The sequence below is a fragment of the Olea europaea genome, unplaced genomic scaffold, assembly GCF_002742605.1.
Source record: "Olea europaea var. sylvestris unplaced genomic scaffold, O_europaea_v1 scaffold2809, whole genome shotgun sequence".
In the NCBI taxonomy this organism is placed as follows: Eukaryota; Viridiplantae; Streptophyta; class Magnoliopsida; order Lamiales; family Oleaceae; genus Olea; species Olea europaea.
Window position 1 is genome coordinate 23,187 of NW_019246582.1, and position 15,823 is coordinate 39,009.

The window sequence follows — 15,823 nt, forward strand, 5'->3', positions numbered from 1 at the left end:
CGGGCTCGGTTACTCCAATCAATGTAATCAATTGCTCCGATCAATGTATGATTACGAGCATTCTTAGCACGTAACAATGTCTTATCATCTCCTGGGTTAATTCGTCATAGTGGATGGATGGTTATCGAACTGCAAATCGAGAACCATGTATTTAAAGATCAGACTTTTACATCAAAGAATGAACTCGTGATTTCAATTTAGCTTTAGATCGTGGATTTGGTATTTTTAACGATTATTGAATAAATAAAAAGCAAAGAAGTAAACAAAACTTTCATTACCAATCATACAACCCAAAAACTGCTTGATATGCATTGCTGATTTAGTGAAAAATCAGAATATCCAATAGTAAAATCACAAGTAATTATTCAGAGTAATAAATATTGTCCATTCGAAGCACTTTTTCCTGCAGTAAAAATCTCGGAGTTGTGATTTATGGCCTAGTTGTCAACAACCTCAATAAGGGTTGTCTCGTAATCACTGGGTGCCTCGAATCCATGTAGGTTCATCACAGTTGCAGCGACGTTGGCAAGCCCACCACCAGGTACATCTTTGCGGAATCTGACACCAGGTGCCAATCCAGGACCACCAATTGCAATAGGAACCTACACAAAAGCCCAATATTTTTAGCATTAGCCGTGATTCAACTAACTCAACAGCACAAGTACTGGCAGACTCATAAATTCCCAGTTTTCCAAATAAAGCCTTCTGTGTAATGCGCTGAATGGAATATTTCCAAAACCACAAATAAACTGATAGCTTAGCCAATGGAGAAAAGAGCTAACTGCTTAGATTATGTAACTTCTGAAAACAATCTTGGAATTTGCATTCCAAATTCGCCGGACTTTCACATGTTAATCCATCTTTTATGTGCAGATAAAATATTGTCATCGGATTTTCTGATAAGAGACTAAATATTTCAGCAACAAATTCGATGCTGATGTGATCCAGAAACTTGCTCAGCTAGAAATAACAAAAAAGAACAAAAAACTATGCCTTATTCCCAAGAGATAAAAGACCAGCAAACCATAGGGAAACTGCTTGTAGCCCTCAGAATCTCATACACACTATCTACATTCTTATTATCACCCCTGTTTTAGAATAAGCTTTTAGATTACTTACAGGTTGAAGTGTGTGAGAAGTAAGTATCTGAATCTTGCCACTCTTGTCAAGAAGAGGTTCGCCCTTCTTGTTTCTTTTCACCATATCCTCAGCATTTCCATGATCAGCAGTCACAACATATATGCCACCCACTTGCTCGATTGCATCAAGGATCATCTGCTCAGATCATTGAATACAGTTTAAGTGCAGATTATCAAATTATAGAAAGACATATAAACGCTAGCAAGTGTAGTACCAGGAAAAAAAATCAAAAAAGAAGCTTAAATTCCAGCATCATGCTGTAAATCTAACAGAGTACATTGTTTTGAAGGGATAATATATATGTAGGGATCCAAAATGTAGAGGAAAGCACAAGAATTGACATCATGCAGGTGGTTGTTTTTCTTGTGTCTTATTGCATTAATTAAAAATAATAATGGAGCAAACGAAAGTACCACCACAATCATGTTTTATGTTTATCTTCTAGAGAACGAAAACTTATTTTCATTTACATTCAAATATGGAAATGGAAACAAATTGATGACCACAGTGGAAAGTATCCATAAATCTTGCAAATTCTACTACAAATTGCACGGGGTTCACATTATATCATTCACCAGAATTCAGGTGCTCAGAAAAAAAGGTCAAAGGACTCCAGGAACATCCTCTCAAGTTTCTCCTTAACAAAATTAGCTTGCTTTTCCAACTATATTTGGACCCTCAAATGACCACCAATATTACATCTTATTTTCTAAAAGAATTCTGTATTCAAGATACGCCGGTAAGAGAAAATAATTCCAGAACCAACAATTACCTTGACAGCCTCATCAGCAGCCTTGCATGCCACAATTGTTGCTCCAATGTCACCAGTATGCCCCACCATGTCACCATTAGGTAGATTAACACGTACCTTACGAGGAAAAGAATCTTAATTAAAACCAAATGTAGGACTTATATTAATGTTGTGCTTCATCAGCTACCCTTTACAGTGCAGCACACCTGGTGGAATTTGCGGCTGAGGATGGCATCTCTTGCCTTCTCAGCAATCTCCAAGGCCTTCATTTTTGGCTGGACATTGAAGGTAATACCAGAATCACTTGGAATTTCAACGTATTCTTCCATTTCTTGGTTAAAGTATCCTGAGCGATTTCCATTCCAGAAGAAGGTAACATGGCCAAACTTTACTGTTTCACTGTCAAAAACCATTACAAATAACAAAAGTACTGATATGTTAAATAATAACCAATCTGTAAGTCTAGGAAGCTCTAGCAGAAAGTCTCAATACTACACTTGTCCAATAATATTAATAATTTACCATAGATAAAGTAATATTATCGTGATTTTCAACTTTCCAAGCAAAAAGAGATTTTAACACACACAGAGCAAGTTTTTTAGAAGCGGCCCCAGAAGTCATTAGGGTATCAACTTATAAATATTCTTACTAAACCATGAAATTGGAGAAATTCAGTAACACCCTAAACAAACTTACACGCTCAAATAGCAAACAACATGGTAAATTAAATTATCTCTGACTCACCTGCAAGCAAAAGTCCGGACTCCATTATGCACTAAATATTCCCCAGATGTTCTCTCAATCTCTGGAGGAGATACAAGGTAGTGACTGGGAAGTTTCAATTCACCATCATATTGAAGCATTCCAGCATAACGGATTTTCGGAAACCGAACTCGATCAAATATATCGAAATCCTCATACTCAAGTGCCTTGGCCAGCATAGTCATACGATCTGCCCGAAAGTTGAAAGTAACAACAGCATCACCATCTACAATAGGCCCAACAGCCTTTCCACTGTCATCAATAATAACAAATGCAGGTAAATACTGATCATTTGCCTTAGGATCCTCTCTCAGCTTTTTGACAGCGTCAACGGCACTCTTAAACTTGTGTGGTGCTTCTCCAAGCACTTGAGCATCCCAACCTCGTTTCACAACACCCCAATCATTCTGGATAGACACAAGAAACAGAAACATTGATTTGTTAAGATGGCAGTTTGACTAATTAAGGAAATTTTGATATGTAGTATAACATTTAGGAAAATGGTTATACTTCTTGAATGTTTGAGATGGACAAGAAAACCTTTAAGCTCTGATAAATATCAAGAGAAGCAGTAGCAACATCTACTGAAAGTGACATTAAATTTTATAACAAAGTCCCAAGAAAGCAAAATACAAACAAAATGCTCGTCGAGTTTGAAAAGTCAAAACAGATTTTTTGTCATCGAGAGAATAAACTCAAAGCAGAAACACCTAAGCCATGTTCTTCAAAGCTTATAATTGATCATAAGTAATGGGTCTTGAAGAATGGTTAAAAAGTACGTAAAAGTTGTGAATCCTACAAAATAAGTGGATAAAAATAGAGTTTGACAAGCTTATAATCAATTATAAGCTTTGACAAACCTGGGCTGAGAAAGAAATACAGCTATGTACAAAATTAAGGTCTACTCACCCAAATGAGAACAAAATCTAAGTTCATTAATCATTTCTCAGCCAAAAGAATTATAACATACAACCTTACCCAAAATGAATCATGCCATGGAGAAACCATTTCTACTAGCAGTAAACATAGAATACTAATGCCATCTAACATACTCTGTAATACATAAGTTTAGTCTGAAAGGATAACTACTGTTGAAATAACAAACATAATCAGTCTACCTCATAACGATCCATTGTGACATGCATGCGACCTCCACCAGATGCAATCTGGGCATCAATACCTTTCTCGCGCAACTTTGCAAGATCATTCTCAAGACTCTCCACAAAGCCTACACTTGAGCCATCCAAAACATCACGTCCATCAGTGAGAACATGAACACGAATTCTTTTGGCACCACGCTCACTAGCACCTCTTAGCAACAGCTGCACCAAAGTATGACACTTAGATATAGTTTTTCTAAAAAGTGAAATGGCTAATATAATAATAATTATTACGAGAAAGGCTGAAGGAAGAATAAATTAATATCTATTGGATCAACAAAATCACGATGACTTTCAGAAGATAGACATGCCTGCAACTGATCCAATCTAGAGTGGACACCTCCATCACTTAGTAGTCCAATAAGGTGCAATGTTCCAGTTGCAAAAGAATCCTTAATGTACGTAAACCCCTCTCCTTCATAGATTTTTCCGGAGGCAAGAGCTAGATCAACAAGCTTTGCACTGACGAAGATACATAAAACAGAGTTACTTTATTATACCCTTCTAGGTACACAATAAAGAAGTCTTCCCTTATTTTAGGTGTAATCTGGGCGACACAAATAAAAGAAAAATGGACCTATATTTTCAGAAAGATTAGAGAGGGACAAAATTATAAAATTGAAATCACACAGCATGCGAACAATCTCACCATTCTATTTTCTACAATGACTACATCTAAACATTCTTAGGCTTCAAAATATCTAAATGAAGAAAATTTCAAAGAGAACTTTGTACATCTACTAGCATATAAAACTAATGGTCCTCGTGATTGTGCATGAGACATTTTTTGAATAAAATCTGTTTCCCTTCACAGTTCAACATTCTTGTGGCAGAAATCACGAGCATACTGGGAAGTTGCTCCATAGAATGCCAAACCAAATATCTTAAAAGATTCTTCCCCGAGTTTTTTTCGCATGGATGGTCATTGAACTTATACATTCATTTTAGTTTTACTCATTGATCAGTGTCTTTGACCAGAAGTAGCGTCGGTCCACCATATCTTCAGCATCGAACACTTGCCAATTGCATTGAAATCTAAAGACTGCTCCATTTGGTCCTAAATTTCAAACCCTAATTCGCTTTCACATATTGGGGTGACTCACATTATCGTTAAAAGCAAATGATTGAAACACATTAATACTTACTCTAATCCGAGATTACATGTGGATAAAGATTTTTTAGAACCTTACTGCTCCTATTATCTGTTCCATTCTCCTAAATTGATTAAGGTATACATGTGTAGTGACTTAACTGAAACAAATGTACAAGTTCAAATCTGATGTTTTTGGGCTTTAATGACGAAAAATAAAATGAAGCTCACCCTTGTGCGTAAATCCGGCCAGCACCAAGAGCGTTGTGACCAACCTCACTGTTGCCCATGTCATCCTCTGTAGGCAGCCCCACGGCTGTGCCGTGCGCCTTTACCAATCTCCATTTCTCAGGCGCACCCTTCAACAATTATTCCACAACAGAAATAAACAAATCATCCCATATCATTCTAGAAAAGAAAATCAATCTAGTAAAAATAGAAACAATTAGAATTTAAAAAACTTATTATATAAAAATTATTATTTACTATATTACATTTTTTAGGGAGTCCATGGTTGGAGTTTGTGCAACGTGGATGCAGTTGTACTCATCCGGATTGGCCTCGCCCCATCCATCCAAAACCACCACTGATATGATTTTCCCCTTGGGCAGTTTTGGGTGATCGTTAAGTTTCCATGAAAATCCTGAGCTACCCATCTCTCTTTTCAAACTAAAACACACACAAAAAAAGAAATAAAAAAACAAATCTAGGTAAGCGAAATGTAACTATATCAGATCTAAGATGCCGATGAATAAACGTGCATGCAGATATATAAAGAGGGAAGAAAAATAAGAAGAATAAACCTTATGATTTTTGAACAAACAACAGACAGTGTGAAGTGCAGAATCTGCAGATGGATGAAAGAGACTATGTTGGTGGGGGACCTTTTGTTCGAAGAAAACAAGGTGCAGAAAAGTACTTAGGCTTTTGTTTGTAAATAACCAAATATTTTTTATTAAAATAATATTATATATAAATTAAATTTTTTTTTCTTTTTTAACCATACATTTTAACATCAACCACTATTTCATAATATATTATCTACAAATAATGGGACACAAATATCTCCCTTAAGGAGAGGGACCGAGGTAGGCGAGTTGTTAGGCCAAAGTCACGTGATGGGCACGAGATGTGCTTTTTCAAATATTAGTAACAATATCTTAAGATGCTTTTGTCCTAATAGGAATATGCTTCATAGGCTATGGTTGGTCCAAGGGTTGATTTCAGCAGTCACGTAGTTAAAAATTTTAGTCGTTGAAGTAATTTTAATTAGAGAAATTTGAAGCAGGGTCTCAAATCTTCCAAAAGGAGCAGAACGTTCCCAAATTTTTAAATCGTAGCAGACACATTATAAACCTTTAGATTTGTGTAATAGAAAGACTTCTGAATGAACAATCCCAAAATTTTAAATCGTAGCAGATACGTTATAAACCTTTAAATTTATGTAATAGAAAAACTTCTGAATGATTTTCGATTAGTTGACTAAAAATCAAGCATTCGATTATAATTTGACCATCTTTGAGAGGGCAAAATGGTCTCTTAACTTTTTCCACTTAAAATAAATAAGTAAATAAAATTCTAAAAAGCATTTTTGAAAGGTTTGTAACATATATGCTATGATTTAAATATTTAGGATCATGTTGCACTTTTTTGAAAGGTTTGAGACCTTCTCTACAATTTTCCCTACATTAAATTTCTTAATTTCATTGCTTCTTACAAGATTGTGCATTTTATTTTTATATGTTGTGTTTGGTTAGGACGAAAATAAATTTTTAGCAGATTTTAATAGAAGAAGAATAACGTTGTGGTGAGAAAATTGTTGATCCTATAAACATGTGGTTAAAATTTAATATTGATTTTAACTTAAAATTTAATATTGATTTTAACGTTGACAAAGGAGGTTGACAAAAAATGAGTTGGAAGATCTATATCACTTATTGCAAAATCAGATATTGAAATCAAAACAAATTAACAGCCTAGATCTTGTCAACATCTATTTTGTTAACAAATTTTGTCTACGTACTTTGTACAAGTAGATTAATTGTAAAATTTAATCTTTTCTTTTTGTTGAACTAAATATGAACTATACTAAATTTATTGAAACAGCAAATGAACTCCAAGGTTAAACTTTAAATCATTTCAAAAGGAAATCAATTTCATACTATTATTAAGAAAGGGGACTGTTCATCCTACTAATGTACTTAATGAATAATCATGATCTTAAATTAAATTATTATAACGAGTTTAGAATCTTTTAAAATCACTATAACCACGTCTGGATACACCCCAATGAAAAATTTTAATAGATCTTACACTATCTTAAGTAAAGAGAAGATTATTTTCAAATTTATTCACAGGATGCACAGTCTTCATTAAAAGATTATACTAAAAATGGATAAGTATATTTGCCAATGCTTAAAAATAAGTTAAATGCACTTTTAAGTGATTAACCGTACCGGATGAACTACCACTGATAAGTGTTTGGGAACAATACATAACTCGGGCTATTAACATACACCAATCAAGATTTAAAATACACAAATCAGGACATAAGTAATCTGTTACAATTTCTGTAGAAATCTCAGTCACAAATCAATGCCACATCCAAAAAGAAGAAGCTCGACCAATCGTAGGAAGGAAATCATTTCATGTTATCGGAATCGACCTCGATAACAATTGGAATTAATCGATCCGTAATCAAGCAACCATCGTTCTTTACGGAGATTCGTCGATTCTGGATTACAATTAGGTATGTGATTCCAATTTTAAAATCCTATGACATCGTCTGTTTTCATCGCGTGGGTTCGAAATCAACCAATTCATGTTTGAACATTACGATTTATAGACAGTTGCTTATGTGACTCAGCTGTATTATGATTGTGGACGTGAAATCATTACGTTATGGACAATTGCTTATGTGACCGATCTCGATACATAGCATGAATTTCAATGTATGACCGTCATAGGTGACTGGGATTGATTGCATGTGGTAGTGTTCTACGTATGATACTGACTTTTTTGTATGTGACATTGAGTTGTATATGAAATCATAGTTTCTGTCAGAGCCAAGAACTATATAAATGTGACCATAACAGATGATGTCACTGATTTTCTAATCTGAAGCCGACAGTTTTCCTTTGAAATTTTACAAAAATGGAATATGTGCACGTTTGCTTGTTATACGGGTCACAGCCGGCACTAGTGATGATTGATAATAATTGTAGTTATATAAAGCTCGTAGAAACAGCAATGACACAGTTCAGTCTAGATCCTACTAAAGTAGTTGTCACAATGACTTACACACTGAATGTTGATCTGTCTCCAGTAAGAATAAGTAGTGACAGTAATATTCGGACATACATGACTCTAAAAACTGTAGAGCGTGACCCCTCAAAGTACCCCATAAACATTGAGGTGACCTCTACAGAAATAGGACATGAATCGCTCAATTCTATGTTGGCTAATCCAAATGCACTTAATGTGCAATCTAGTGTAGGTGTGTATCCATTGCAAAATATAACAACTGATATATGTGATGCAGTTGTAGAAACATCTCACGGCATGGATGAAAATTTAGTCACAGTTGTTTTCATTCCTGATGCTATGAGTATAGAAGAAGATAGAGTATTTCGCAATCAAGATGTTTTGAAATTGAGCACATCTTTCTTTGTCATATAAAATATGTTTGAATACTGGTAGTTCGATCAGATAAGAAGGAGTATCTAGTCAAGTGCTCACATGGTGACTGCAGCTGGATAGGTAGGTCTTCAAGGTTGAGAAAAACAGAGATTTTCAAGATTCGAAAGCTAACTGCTAATCACACATTATGCTTCAAACATAGTCTTAGGATCTCACAGGCAAGTCTCAATGTCTGTGGTGTCCTCATGCATCAAGTATAAGTATACATTATCGCGTATTGTATACACTCCGAACAATATATGTAACGATATGTTGCATACATATGGGGTCACAATGAATTATGTTAAAGTTTGGAGGTCCCGAGAAAGAACTTTGAAATTAATAAGGGGGATCCAACAGAGTCATTTTGACAACTACCAAGCTACTTTTATATGCTTGAACAGATAGATCCTGGAACGATCACAAAGTTGGAGGTCGATGGTCACAGCAGATTCAAGTACTGTTTCATGGCACTTGGTGCATCGATTGAAGGATGGGTCCACTGTACACCTATAATTGTTGTAGACGACACGTACCTGAATGGGCACTACGGAGGCACTCTATTTACAGCCTGTACACAGGATGCTAATAACAGCATCTTTGTGCTTGCATTTGGTGTTGGGGATAACAAAAATGATGCATCTTGGACATGATTTTCAGAAAACCTGAGGAGTGCTTACGGTAATAGGAAAGGACTTTATTTTGTATCAGATAAGCATAATAGTATAAAGACTGCAATCGAACGGGTATATCGGAGTACAAGCCATGGAATTTGTACATACCATTTGCTACAGAATTTGAAATCACATTTTGGTAAATCAGGTCACAACATAACGCAACCGTTCAATTTGGCTGTCCGTGCATACACTTTGTCAGATTTCGACTAAAATATGCAACAGTTGGACACAATCAACAAGAAGATTAGAGGTTACCTCGTAAGGTCTTACTTTCATACATTTACATACTGTCCGGGAAAGATGTACGCTTTTCAACCTAATAATGTTTTGGCTTCTAGGATGAAATTGGATCAGGAAGGTGGTCACGGCTCCACAATGACCTCTAATATAGTGGAATCTGCCAATGCAGTCACAAAAGCAACGAAGAACTATCCTATAATAGCGTTGTTGGATTCATTACGACAAACAATACAATCTTGGTTTTGTAAGAATAGAAACACAGCAAATGGCACATTCACAAAGTTGTCCACCAAGTACGAGAAAATAATAAGAGAAATGAGCACATCTTTGAGGAATATGAGGGTGACGATCATATTTGTTACATTACATCATATACATATATATGTGACTTGGTGGAATATCTAGTATGTAAGACATGTGACCCGACGTTATCATTTTCTTTGTTCGCAGATTTCTCTAGCAAACCAAACAATATTTTCGGTCGCTAATGCGGGATCATCATTTGTCATTGATATAGAGAAACGAACTTGCACATGTCGGATGCGTCAAGTTGATCAGATGTCATGTCCACATGCATTGACTGTAATAGCAACAACTAAACGGGATACGTACAATTATTGTTCGTACTTCTACACCCGTGAAGCGTACATGAATACGTACCAATACACAATATACCCAGTGGGAAATCCAAATGAGTGGATTGTGCCACCGAAAGTTGAAGACATAATTGTCCTGACACTTAATCAGAAATAGAGCTCTGGCAGACCTGTTGAAAAAATGAGAAGATCGTGCATTGAGGGAAAACAAACGGTGAAATGTTGACTGTGAAGGTAGTGGTCACAATCGCAGGACATGCAACAACCTGCTTCCATTAACGAAAAAATAATCCAAAATTATGCGAAATGTTAATGGTATCGAAATTTTAGCATTCATTACTTTGGTTCAGTAAGCCGTTACACGAACACAATTTAGGCTTGCTTTGAAATTCGATAAGAACATTGTGATAGTTTATAATTAATATGTGACAATCAAAATGTGCAGATGAACTTCTCACGTTAGCGTTCGTACATTAAATTATGTGACTTGTGACATAAGTTACGTAGACATATGACTTGTGACCCAAATTGTGACGGACAATCTGTGACCAAGGAATACAGGTCAAAGAATGTGAGTGCAATCTAATTACCTATGCACGTGTGCACAAAGTGATGTGATTCTGTGACATGTGTACATAGTCACTTGGCATGTGACGTGTGACCCCTGCACATAATTCTGTAACCCATATCAAGACAACTGTGACTTGTGTACATGATATTGTGACCTGATATATATGACACATCTCAAAAAAATCTTTGACCTGTGTACATAATACCGTAACATGTGATATATGACCTATTTCACAAACATATGCGATCTGTGTACAAAATATAGTGTCATGTGATCTGTGACCTATGTCACAAATATCTGTGACCTATTTCACAAACATCTGTGACCTGTGTACATAACATAGTCACCTGTGATCTGTGACCCATTTCACATACATCTGTGACCTGTGTACATAACATAGTGACATTTGATCTGTGACCCATTTCACAAATATCTGTGACCTGTGCAAACACTCATGTGTCTTGCGACCTGTGTCTACTGTATCCAATACACATGAACATATAACAAATCAACACTATTACCAAAGCAATTCACCACACATATGTGACCCATTTCACAAAACATCTGTAACCTGTGTACATAACATAGTGAATTGTCATATATATCATTGTCGTAACCATATGCAAGCTGTTTAGTTTTCGTTAATACACTTAAACAATAAGCCATTTGAAGTTACATGAACAAAATAAACTCCATCCATTGCGGAAACATAAACCACCAAAAAGTATTCTAGCCACTATACAAACTTTCTACAGTCACTTTACGACAATGCTCTTTTTCTTCGACTGTACCAACTCAGTTAGCTTCTTGATAGCTTTGTGCTTAAACAAGCGGGTGGTAATGTCCAACCTAACTTGGCCCACATCAAAATTCATCGGCATAGACTTAATGTCATCACGTAGCACGTACTCTGCGTACTTAATGACAAAAATGCCACAATCATGACTGTACAACAAATTCAAGAGGTAACATATGAAAGATGTCAGTATGACTGAAAATCTTGAAATAAAAAATAAGTCACAAAAAGAAAAAAACATGTCACAAAGTTGTACTCATTTTGTTGATGCGAAGTGTCATCTACAAGCAACACCTTATTCACAATTGGATCTTTACCCGGATCAACAGAGCTTCGATTCCAGATGCCCAAAGCAAACAACAAATGCGGGATAACTCTGACAAAGGGGTCAACCCAGACCAAAGTCATTTTTTCACGATAGATCTTGTAGCTTGAGTTGTATACTTACATCTTATATTTTTTATGTCAAGTCTACAGAGCTTCCAATGTGCACGATTGATGGGCAAAATTGGCAAAAACACATAATCAACTTCAGATCAATGGTGATTGAATTCTAAACGTCTACCGGTAGCAACTTCAATAATGTATTTATCCGACATTATCACATTTGGGTCTTTCTGAAACTGGGGAAATATGTTTTTTATATTAGCCTGGAACAAACATCAGTTGTGGTAGCACACAATCTTGCTTCTTGACTTCTCAATGTAAATTGTCGCAGATTATGAAAACAGACGTCCATATGCTGTAAAATGTGATAGAAAGTTAAAAAGCACGGAAAGATTAACTTGTGAATGCTGTAATTAGGCACACGTTTAATGTGCCTCACACAGAAGACTGGTGACATGTGAAAACCATAATATTGTAAACTCAGATCTGTGACCCATTTTAAACAATTGTGACCTATGTATATAATATTGTGACCTAAGATCTGTGACCCAGTTCGAAACATCTTTGACCTATGTGCATAATATTGTGACCTGCGACACATTTAACAAACTTCAGTAACCTGTGCATGCACCGATGTGATCTTTGACCCCATTTCAGTAATCTGTGACCTCTGCAGGTGTGATATGTAACCCTATTTCAGAGATTTGTGACCTCTGTGTGTGTGACCTGTGTACATAATATTGTGACTTTGTGATATGTGACCAATTTCAAGGATCATACCGTGCTACTCAATGAAGATTCCGAATCTATAAGTTGATGCCACCAGCTTTTCGACCCCACGGGAATTGAACCGAGTACAAAAGGTGAGCGAATGACATTATCAGCATCGTTAAACTTCTTTCCGAAATGGGAAGATAGTAGCTAAATATAAATTAAAACCTCAGATTACCCAACTTTATATATTAGAGCACAGGACATCAAATGTACGTAGTTGTTCCTTGGTTTGTAAACTCTGTTAAACCAGTTTTGAAATGCAACAACATCAGCCTCGTCCGCTTTCTTGTTATGCTTGTCGTAAACAATAGCATCATCAGAATACTTAATTTGTTTTCCAACACCGGTAACATACGGGAACTGTAGTATCCGTGTGGGTCTAGGGGCTCTCTTAATTGGCAAACCCAATGTCGGTGCAGAAGGAGGAGATCCCTGCATGCATGTCGAAAAATAATGAATGCATTTTTTGAATAAATATATTTGTGCAGACAATATGTCATGTGACCGCATAGTTGTGACATGTAGATAAATATTTGTGACATATACTGTATATACAAGTATTTAATAATATCACGCGTAAGGATGAAAGGTGATCTGCTCGCAGTACCACATTTTCAAGTCAATATGTAGGGTGTTTATGACCCGTAAATGTATGCAATGCGATATGAAGTACTTGGTCCTCATTTATGGTCTTCGTCACTACATCAGCCTGCTCCTCAATTTCACAATCCTTTACCACACCAGCTATAATAGCATCAACCTTATTAGAAATGATTGGTGTTGAAACAACACCGAGGTCGAAAGACGGGGTCGGAGGAAAGAACGAATATTCAATTTCGTTAGCTGGGTCTATCTTGCCCTTGCCTTTCCTATCGATATTTTGTTCAATATCCGTGATCTGTTGTAACACAAATATTAATAGACAACTTAAGCTAATGACAGCAAAAAAGAATTTTGATTATAGAATTACGTACCGTCTCCTGTTGTGGTGCATCTCCAACACTGTTAGCTTCACTCTTCTCAGTTGCTTTGGCTAAAATTGCATCCATCATACTCGATATTAAAGTAGTAATGAAACTGGACAAGAATGTCATGCTCGACCGTATTTCCATCATGTCCAATCGAATTTCACCTTGGACATGGATTAGTTGATCAATCTGACTGTTCCTATCTTGTTTTAAGTCTAATAGTTGTGACTTTAGATCCTTGAGCTGCACTGTTGACTCTTTATTATTACACTGGAGTTCGGTCATCTGTCTACGTAACTCTTCTATCAACTTGTCAAACACCTGTAATTCAATAATTGCAAAATGAGTATGTCACATGGTTGTGATTTGTGACCAGTGCAAATGTATAAGACATATGTCTGTGACTTGTGACACGGTAATGTGAGATAAAAACATATTTCTTAGTAAACTAGAGACATTAGTCCGTGACCTTATTTGGCAAATATGTGAGCTATACACATAGGTCAACTGCTCGTTGAAATACATGTGTTCTGACAATATAACACATTATTATGTAACTTGCGATTGTTACATAATATCCGAAATTGTGACTCCAGAAATAAATATACTAGATAACGTACAGCTAGTTGTGGTTCATCATCTGCACGGGTAGCCTACGGCTGGGCTAAAGTATGGATGTCATGCCCCTCTGGCTCTGTAGGATAATATCCCTGCGTTACATGCTCCTTATTAGGTGGGTGGAAATGGGAAGGTGCATTTTTCCTTCTCGGTGGTGTATCAACAAAATCGTCATCATCGTCGTCATCATCTTAAACATCGCTCGAATGCCCTTTACATCCATCTATTATCATTAGCAACCATGGTCTGGGTGTGTGAGATTGGACAGGGACACTCGTGCCTGCATCGCCCGTATCTCCAAATTGCATGTCCCCTCGCGCATGTGGCAAAGGTTTCTTATACAAAATGTCTTTCATATATGAAGCTACCATCTCATCATCAGACGGAACAACGTAACGAACTTCAATCTGCAACAGTGATATAATTAACAATCATATCAGTTATCTAAGAACATATTGATTATCAAACTTTTTGTGACGTAAGCATGTTAAGTATTATTATCGTGCGATGGAAACTTGATCACATCACATGATGAATGTAGGATATATTTCAAGTGTGTGATCTGTGAAATATGCAATGACCAATTCATGTGTTGCTGACTTTAACATAATTGTACCATTTACACTATATATTATATGTTGTGACCATTAATATGTGATTGCTGTAGCAATGAACAACAACTAAGAACCAAAAGTTTCACACTTATGGCAGGCTTAGAGAAGACCTCTTCATCCAATTTAACTGCAGAAGGTTGTCTGTTCGATGCCCAGTTCACAATGTAGGGGTACCTATTCCCCACCCTATTGGTGACAGGTCCAGTAAGACTTGAAATTGATTCGTAAATCCAGACTTGAAATGCAATCAAAAACCCTTTCAGCCTGTAGTGGGGATTCCTATGACTCAAACCCTCTTTTAGAGATTTTATAGACGTCTCAAACAACTCTTTACCCCAGTGAAACCATTCCATCGCGGCAAAGTCGTTTACTAAGGCAAACAAGTAGTTTTCAACCAACTTTTCATATGACGTGGAGAACAAGAAAGACGTTATCAAGTATAAAATCCCGATACTTACAACATCATGATCGTCTACATCTAACAAGTTCAATAATACATCACGCACATCTTCATTTATGACTAGTTTCAAATTCTCGAAGTATGTTCCCTTGAACCTAGAAGGAATATGCTCGAGATTTTTCCTGACATCCTTGCCGTTACATCTCAGACCCATGACTACACAGAACTCAGACAACGAAAATCAAATATATTTGTTTGCAACCTTGAACCACATTTCATTGGGATTCGGTTGCTTCACCTCCCTCAACAAAAAGTAGTGTATGAGTTGAGACTGGACCACAATTTCCTGGCAATCCATGTAAAAGGAAAAACAAATGTCTGCCAGAATAACCTCTTGTTCATCTATGAACTTTGATTTGAAGTTGGTCAACACATTCTTGGTCACAGTGGTTGTAATTTTACCAGGAAACCATAGGTCTTGGGGGATTATGTAATTTTATTCATGCAAAACATTATGAAAATTGGAAACAGATCTCAAAATCCTTTATCATGCACACATGCAAATCGAGACATAAAACATATAATCACACAGGTCACAACC

General features: G+C 36.3%; 2 protein-coding genes across 2 annotated transcripts; one reads left to right on the forward strand and one right to left on the reverse strand.

Moving 5' to 3' along the window:
• Positions 1-255: 255 nt before the first annotated feature.
• LOC111384008 (2,3-bisphosphoglycerate-independent phosphoglycerate mutase-like) lies at positions 256-5,832 on the reverse strand. The gene is made up of 10 exons (XM_023008217.1): positions 5,707-5,832; positions 5,398-5,572; positions 5,135-5,262; positions 4,125-4,275; positions 3,772-3,975; positions 2,636-3,060; positions 2,098-2,290; positions 1,913-2,008; positions 1,120-1,275; positions 256-602 (listed from the first exon to the last, which is right to left on the reverse strand). Exons 2-10 carry the CDS (start codon positions 5,557-5,559, stop codon positions 438-440), a joined length of 1,680 nt encoding a protein of 559 aa, XP_022863985.1. The 5' UTR covers positions 5,560-5,572; positions 5,707-5,832; the 3' UTR covers positions 256-437.
• A 3,726-nt stretch (positions 5,833-9,558) lies between these two features.
• Positions 9,559-10,251, forward strand: LOC111384009. Its single transcript, XM_023008218.1, has 2 exons — positions 9,559-9,840; positions 9,949-10,251. The coding sequence occupies exons 1-2, from the start codon at positions 9,559-9,561 to the stop codon at positions 10,249-10,251; spliced, it is 585 nt and encodes a 194-aa protein (XP_022863986.1).
• The last annotated feature ends 5,572 nt before the right edge of the window (positions 10,252-15,823 follow it).

Bases quoted from the DNA above. Each gene is read 5' to 3' on its own strand.
- LOC111384008 (XM_023008217.1), bottom strand. From the start codon at position 5,559: ATGGGTAGCTCAGGATTTTCATGGAAACTTAACGATCACCCAAAACTG. The intron at 4,276-5,134 runs GTGAGCTTCATT...TATCTTCGTCAG, and splicing joins GGCCGGATTTACGCACAAGG to TGCAAAGCTTGTTGATCTAG. The intron at 3,061-3,771 runs GTAGACTGATTA...GTGTCTATCCAG, and splicing joins TCACAATGGATCGTTATGAG to AATGATTGGGGTGTTGTGAA.
- LOC111384009 (XM_023008218.1), top strand. From the start codon at position 9,559: ATGTACGCTTTTCAACCTAATAATGTTTTGGCTTCTAGGATGAAATTG. The intron at 9,841-9,948 runs GTGACGATCATA...CTTTGTTCGCAG, and splicing joins CATCTTTGAGGAATATGAGG to ATTTCTCTAGCAAACCAAAC.